Raw genomic sequence first — 7,500 nt, forward strand, 5'->3', positions numbered from 1 at the left:
TCTCTCTCTTTCCTGATCTTTCCTGGAACCTCCCGGCCCTCCTACCCCGGCAGGACGAGCTGGAGTAGGCCGCTGCCATTGCCTTCTACAGAGGGAGGTGGAAACCGAGGACCCCGGCTAGTCCTTTCCAACCGGCCCGCCCCCCATAGTGGGGAAAGGTGGAGAACCCACAGCTAGGAGCCTGCCCCTTTAAATATGCCCCAGGTGAGTATGACTGCTTTTTAGCTGGAGTGGGGAGAAAGGGACCGTGTGTCTCTGTGTGTGTTTGGGGGGCAGCCGTTAAAAGTAGATGGAGAAGCTCTTGGAGGCGAGGGCAATCCCGTAGCCCCAAGGTGGGCGTACTTGATGATTGGGGAGGGCAGTGCTAAGGACCACTCATTCGGCTTCCTGATCCTGGAAAGGAAGCAGGGGAGAAGGAATTCTTCCCCTCGACTCAGGAAGAACCAGACGTTTCAATTTAATATAATACAATATTTATACAATATATAATTTCAAGACGGGAGTGCAGGGGGGGGGGTATTACCCTGGCTATCAGGAAGGGTCTAGCTTAGTATGAAGCAGAGCTGGGATTCAAATAAATTCAACAGACATTTTCTCAGAGCTGATACTGACCTAGGCAATGTGAAAACAAAATTAAAAGCATGCAAAATGGCCCTTGCTCTTCAAAAGCTTTCCTTCTACTGGGGAATAGAATGTGTCAATGAAACATTAAATCGAAGGTAAATTGAGCATGAGAGTATTGTCAGCTGGGAAAATTAGAGAAGGCATCCCTTAGAAGGTGGCAACTAAGAGAAATCTTATCAGAAGCTAAGGGTTTTAAGAGTATGATGAGAATAGAGGTGGTGGTGGTAACAACCATGCAGAAGTATGGGAATTAAGATGCTGGTGGTGACAAAGGAAGAGGGTCATGATGGTCAGGATTTGAAGGATTTGCTTCTGTCTTTGGTGTTGATTCACTGTGTGACTTTGGACAAGTCATTTCCTCCTTTAGACTCCTTCATTTTACTCTTTTGTAAAAATTCAATCTAATGCAAGAAATATTTATTAGGCACTTGGGTTCCTGTGCTGTCTCTGGAGTTATAAAGAAAAATGTAACTGAAGCCCTGTCCTCAAGGAACTTACACCCTTAGGGGAGAGAAATACAAGCATACAAATCACCCTGATGGAAGGAAAGTGAGATAAATTCGAAGGAATGGTCTAGGGCTAGGCAAAGAGCTGTGGGAGTTGTGATGAGACAGCAACACTCTCTCCTAATTAGAATTGCTGCTGGATTACAGAAAGCTTCTTTGAAGCCTGCAGTCTCCAAAGTTTTGGTAGACTCACCATCATTTCCGAAGCTTAGATTAACCTGAGGGTACCAGAACAGATTTCTTGGTCAAGGCTATGTTAGGACACCCAGTCCTGGAGGCTAGTGCTAGAGGGGACTTTGTCTTGGGGGAGGCAGTTATTCTTGGGGTTCCACTACTCCGTTTTCAGTATCCCAACCATTGGGCAAAGGTTGGAGGTTCTGTTGTAGTGGGTTGCCCCTCCCCCTTTCTCCTCCTGGGTATTTGGTGTTAATATACCAGGCAACTTTTATCATTGGTTGGTCCTGTCCCTGGCAGCTCAGGGGTGCTCTGCTGCTCAGGCCTGTGGATGGGGACAGAGGATGGTTGGTGTCTATGCCAGGAACTAGGCAGTGCTGTAGAACCCAGTGCAGCAGCAAGGATCTGACTCTGATGCTATCTGTGTGACCTAGGGCAGGTACAGCCATCAAGAGGAAGGTGGAGATAGGGAATTATATACCTTCCCACTTACCTGAAGGGACAGTTGTGAAATCTATATTCCAGGTTATTTTTTACCTCTCCTAGGAGGAAGACATTTTCTAGAGTCTAAACTACACAATTTATTAAAACAAAAACTTTTTTTTGAGTGAAGACAAATCAGCAAAACCCAGCCCCTTCCTTAAGAAATTGACCATTTATTGAGGGTGGGAGAGAAAGAGAAGACACAAATATTTACAAGCCCATCCATAGAGATCATCATGTCCAGTCACATCCTTTTATAAATGAGGAAACTGAGACCCAGACAAGGGACAGCACTTGCCAAAGGTCACATATGGAGTAAGCCATTCATTCAACAAGTGTTTATTGGGTAAATGGTGATTGTCCAGGACAGTTCCAAGGGTTCCGTGGCAGAACAGAGTTTGTCACCTTACCTTCCAAGGCACAGAAAAGATGAGAGATTGAGAAATTGATTTAGAGAGATCTTCAACTTCAAGCTTCATTTTACAAATGAGGAAACTGAGGTGAAAAGACTGAACCGTTGGGGTCACAAAGGCAATATGACAGAGCTGGGTTTTGATCCCAGGTCCCCTGAAGCTAAACCCGGTTCAGGAGAGACTGATGTCCATAGAAAACAATGGCCTCAGGAGTTTTTGGCTAGGAGGTCGGTAAGGAGTAGCACAAAGGAGGGGGTGTGATGGAAAGAAGCTTAGATCTGCCTTGGAAGCCTTGGCTTAAAGCTCATCTCAAATGCAATTTTCGAGTTGTTCGATCAAACCGTTTTCTCCCACCCGGCTTCAGTTTCCTCTTCTGTGAAACTGGGTTTATGTCTGTGAACATCCTATGACGAAGGATTGTTGTGAGGAAAGGGTTTATTATTATTATTATTATTCGTTGTATTAGCATCCAGATGATTGTTGTGGGAAATTTTTCTCGCCGTGTACTCAGTCCTCGTGGTATTTAGTGCTTCACTCCCACTGTCCCTACTCCGCCCCTCATTGTCCCCTTTAAAATAAAAACCAGGAAGCGCTTTTCCTTCTCGACTGTACAGATTAGAGCCCTTCCACCACACGTTTGCCTGCCCAGGGAGTTGGACCTGACCACTATCCGGCATTTGGGGCCCTAGAAGGCTAAGGAGGTGGGGAAACTGTCAGGGGTGAGGGAGGGGAGTGGGAGGAAGACGCTGGCGAAGCCGAGGGGGCAAGAGCCTGAGTCTCCCCGAGAGAACCCTGCTCTGGACTTGGAGTTCGGCTAATATGGCCAAAGTGGTATGAGATCCACTAGGCCATCCGCCCCTCCCCAGGGAAGGCCTCTGCCCAGGCTAGCCTGGAAGGAGAGCGAGCCCAGGGCACCCTCCCCTCGGCTCCTGTGTAGGCTTAGGGAGCCTGCGGCGCTGAGCTCTCTTCACCTTGGATCATTGCCAGCAAGCATTTGGACTCCCTTAACCCAGGAGGGTCCTTAGCCCAAGCTGCTTCCTCCTACGTCTGCCCAAGGGGATGTTCGAGTTCTAGACGACACTGGCCTTTGTCTCCGGAAGCCTCTGAGACAAGCTTCGAATGCCGAAGTTTGGTGTTTCAGCCCCGAGTGTTTCTGGTGAACATGACCCGTTTTTTCGTTTTATTTTGTTTTGTTTTATTTTTTCGGTTTTATTTTTTCGTTTTTTTTCTTTTTGTTTTACTTTCACCAGAATAAAATCAAACAAATTCAATTTAGGGAACATTTCTTTATTTCATAAAAACTTTTAGCTTCTGTTCAAATGCAGAATGAGGAGGTCATTCTGGCTTGGAGCTGTCAAAGCCTCGAAAGATTTGTGGCCCTAGAGACCCTGTTGCAGAGGCCCCCAGGCCCTCAAGAGGATCTGGGCAGCCAGGTTCAGTCTGCAACTGGTGTGGCAGGTCCAGGGTCGGAGGAAGGCAGGACTGGAATTGTCGGAGCAGTAGGGCTAGGCAGGGCCAAGCCAGATCGGAGCTAAGCTGGGCAAGCTCTCTTAGGGTCGCTAGTCTTCGAGAACCAGCGGTCTCGGGCCACCCCCAACGTCCAGGGCTCTATCGGCCTTCTTTAGGTTACCACCTTCTTCCTTCCCCCAGCTCTCTTTCCCAGGGATTTTCCAATCCATGAATCCATTCCTAGCGAGGACCCCTTCTCCTATTTCTGTCTCCCCTTCTCTTCAGGTAGACAAAACTTTCCTCACACCTCCTAGATCCTCCCTGCCCCCTCCCCGCCCCCGTGGGGCGGCAGTGCGAAGAACCTTACCCCCGTTTTCTTAAAGATCAGACTGAGGCTCCGATGTGAGATGAACAGCCTGGTCCCCTCCAGAGTCCAAGGGCTTACGGAGGCAAAGGCCAGAGGCAGAATCCAAACCCAGGGCTTTCTCGACACCACCAAGTCCAGTAGCTGAGAGCCAGACAGGTTTTGGGGGCCTTCCCTGGCCATTCTGTATTCTCATAGATAGGCTTGGGAAGCGCCTGGAAGCCGTGAACTTGAGAGATTCCTCCTCCTCTCCACCTTTTAACTTGGGGACAGTTAGCATTCGTTTCCCAGGGACATATATACTTTTACCTCCCCGCCCTCTAGGGACTGGGGGTGACCGGGAGAGGAAAGAAGAGGGCTGAATGACTCAGAGCACGGGGAATTCACCTCCGAGTCCTGATCAAGAGCCTGTCCTAGACTTTCGTTATCAGTCCCCATTATTAGGCCCGTCCCGCTTGGTTCGAATCCCCCAGTTCGTATCTTCAGGCCTAGTTCCTCCTCTGCCTGCAACCCTCGCCACCCCCGTCCTGTAGCCAGGGAAGGCGGGGCTTGTGGTTCTGTGCCGCTGGGGCAACCCGGAGGGTCCTTGTCAAGGAGCCTCCACTCCTACCCACCACCTCGAGGTCGGTTTGACACACAAGACCGGTCCTCGTCATTGTTCGCGTCTTTCGGAATCACGCTTCGAACGCACTGTTTCGGGCAGTGACGGGCTCAGTCCGAACCCTGGGCCTTGGTCCTCTAGTGGGTCTGGGCCCAGTGGGGGAGGGGGGAGGTAATATCAGTTGGAGAATGAGAACAGAGGAGGGCTCTCGGACCCTGTCACAAAACGCACTCTGGTGTCTGAAGCTCCCTTACAATTATTCTTGAATGATGAGAAGGCAGAACTGTAGCGGCGATAAGAAAGCGAATGCCCCTGTCAGCTGAAAAGGACCCGTGTAGACAAACTATACATTAAATAGAACTACTCCTCTCTCTTGCTCTCAATCGCCTTAGTTTTCTCTCCTGGTGTGTGTTGGAGTCTTGTATTAATGGGAATCATCTCTTCCCACTCCCCTTTGCCCGCATGGACGCGGCCGCTATTATGTTAGTACCTGGAATCCTGAGAAGCCCTAATCCTTAGCAGCACCTCACCTTGCCCCTACTGGGGCTGGGTTTTCGGATGAGACAGAGTAAAATCGAAGGGTGGGGAAGAGGTATGGGCGGGAGGAAAAGGGGACTGAGTTGAGGGATTAAGGAGGGAAGAATTCTTCTTTCTCTCCTAGTTGTGCCCTCCACAGTTCACCCGAGGTCCCCGAGGCCCCAGGAAAAGGTGGAGAGCTGGAACAGGAGGAGGAGAGGGAGAAAGAGGGGAAAGGGGAATTAGGGAATTGGGGGAGGGGAGAAAGAAGAGGGGAGCAGGGAGGGGACGAGAGGATCGAGGAGGAGGGGAGTGGGGCAAGGGGAGCGGACGGAGAGGAAGGCAGGCAAAGGAGACCGTGCACCCCCTTTTCTGCGCCACTCCATCTACCCTTTCCCCTCCAGAACCCCAGGCCGGACATTGCGCCCCTGGGGAGAAATATTCTTTTCCGTTTTTTCTCCCTCTCTCGTTCTTCTCCCTTCACTCCCATTAAATAAATAATAAATAAAATCCTCTTTCTTCTGATCGTCTCTTCCCCCCTCCTCATGTGTGTCTCCCCCTCCCCGTCTCTGTCCCCCGCCCCCGCCCCCTCCCCGGGTCCCCACGCTTCCTGTCCCCGCCTGCGGGCGCTGCGTGTCCGTCCGTGTGACTGTCCGTCCGTCTGTCCATCCGCGTGTGTCTGCTTGTCTGTCTGTGTCCCTGCAGGATGATGGAGCGGCAGCCAGCTGAGCTGCCCCCCAGTGACCCCCCGCGGGATGCAGCCCCGGGGACTAGCAGCGGCGGCGGCGGAGGGGGGGGCGGCTCTGAGCCTGAGCCCGAGTCCGAGTCCCGCATGGAGCCGCCGAGGGCCCCCCCACACCTCCTCCTCCTCAACGGCGTTGCCAAGGAGACCGGCCGTCCGGCCCCCGACCCCCCCGTCATCGAGTTGGCCCCCCGCCGCGGCCCGGGGGGCGGCGCCCGGGACTTAAAGGGCCGCGACGCAGAGGCGCGCCAGAGGGTGCCCACCACGGAGCTGTGTCGGCCACCCGCCCCGGCCACGGCCACGGCGCCTGCCCCAGTAGAGCCCCCCAGCGACGGCCGCATGGTGCAGCTGAGCCCCACCGCGCTCCCGGGACAGGCGGCTGCTGCCGCTGCGGGCAGGGCCATGCTCTACGGCCTCGGGCAGCCGCTCGCCTCGCTCAGCAGGTTCGTGTTGGTGGCTCCGGGAAAGGGGAGGAGGACTGGGGGACCAGCATGTGGAGATTGGGACCTGGGTAGAGGGATGTAGACTGCGATGTGGGAAAAGGAACCGAGATGTGGAGACGGGGAAACGTATGGGGGAATGGGGACTAGGATGTGGGGATGGAGGACCAGAACAGATGTGAGGATAGGGATCCGGCTGCTGCAGAATGGGTTTGTGTTCGAGAGGGGGTGGAGGATGGAGGTGGTAGATGGAGATAACCAGCCCAGCGGAGCTCTGCGGGGGAATTGACCCTGTGTTAGTTATTCGAAGGTGTGTTGCTGCGCTCTTTGGCAACGTGTGCCTCCTACGTGTGGGAAATCAGGTTCCTGACTGTTTTAGGAACGTGTGCATCGCAATTTTTTGTGCTTGTGTGTTCAGATCTGTGTATTATATCTGTGTGAAGTGTGTATGTGTGTGTGTGTGTGTGTGTGTGTGTGTGCTGAAAGGCAAGCAAAGGGGGTTGGTTTGTTTTCCTGTCCTTGTCCTGGCTTCGGTCCACTCTGAGTTCGTGTCTGACCTTTATCAGACCCTACCCTCGGACACTCTTCTCCGTCTCTCTTTCCCTCCCTCTTCTTCTCTTTCTCTATGTCGGTCTCCCTTTCTCCTCCTCCTCCTTTTTTCTCTGTATCTTTTTCTCTGTCTCTGTCTAAATCTATCCGTCTTTGTTTCTGTCCGTGTTTCTGTGTCTGAATCTTTCTCCTTGATCCTCCAACTGATCCGTGCTAATTAGGGCTCTCTCTGTTTGCCTTTGCCCTCTGTGTGTGTCCGTTTCATAATGCCCATCTCTCTGTCCGAGTCTCATTTCCTATACCTGAACGCCATTCTAAAAGGTCTCCCTCGCCCTTCCTGGTCGGTCCATCTGACTGGTGGAAGAGCGTCAGATAGAAAATGTTGGGGATAGAGGGAGACGTGTGTGTGTGTGTGTGTGTGTGTGTGTGTGTGTGTGTGTGTGTGTGCTGTCCACCTCCTTCTCTTCCTCTTCTACCCTGCCAAGATGTGGAGCCAGAGTTCTCTGACAGAACCCTGCGGTGCCATGATCTCCCTCCAGCGTCAGTCCGGGTCTTGTTTCCTTTTAAGCCTCTAGTTAATACACGACCCCCACCTCCCGGCCAGGCCCACCCCTCCAGTGTGTGTGTGGGCTCTTCTTC

General features: G+C 52.4%; 1 protein-coding gene across 1 annotated transcript in view; it reads left to right on the plus strand.

The window, feature by feature from the left end:
- The first annotated feature begins 79 nt into the window (after positions 1-79).
- Positions 80-7,500, plus strand: part of LOC138165003 (T-cell acute lymphocytic leukemia protein 1-like) — a 22,502-nt gene continuing 15,081 nt past the window's right edge. The window contains exons 1-2 of the mRNA XM_069093049.1: positions 80-204; positions 5,836-6,315. Of these exons, the coding sequence (XP_068949150.1) occupies positions 5,837-6,315 (479 nt within the window). The 5' untranslated portion in view covers positions 80-204; position 5,836. The remainder of the gene's footprint in view (positions 205-5,835; positions 6,316-7,500) is intronic.

This window comes from Petaurus breviceps, unplaced genomic scaffold (genome assembly GCF_028583685.1).
Source record: "Petaurus breviceps papuanus isolate PSGF00001 unplaced genomic scaffold, PetGlider_PUasm1.0 207, whole genome shotgun sequence".
Lineage (NCBI taxonomy): Eukaryota > Metazoa > Chordata > Mammalia > Diprotodontia > Petauridae > Petaurus > Petaurus breviceps.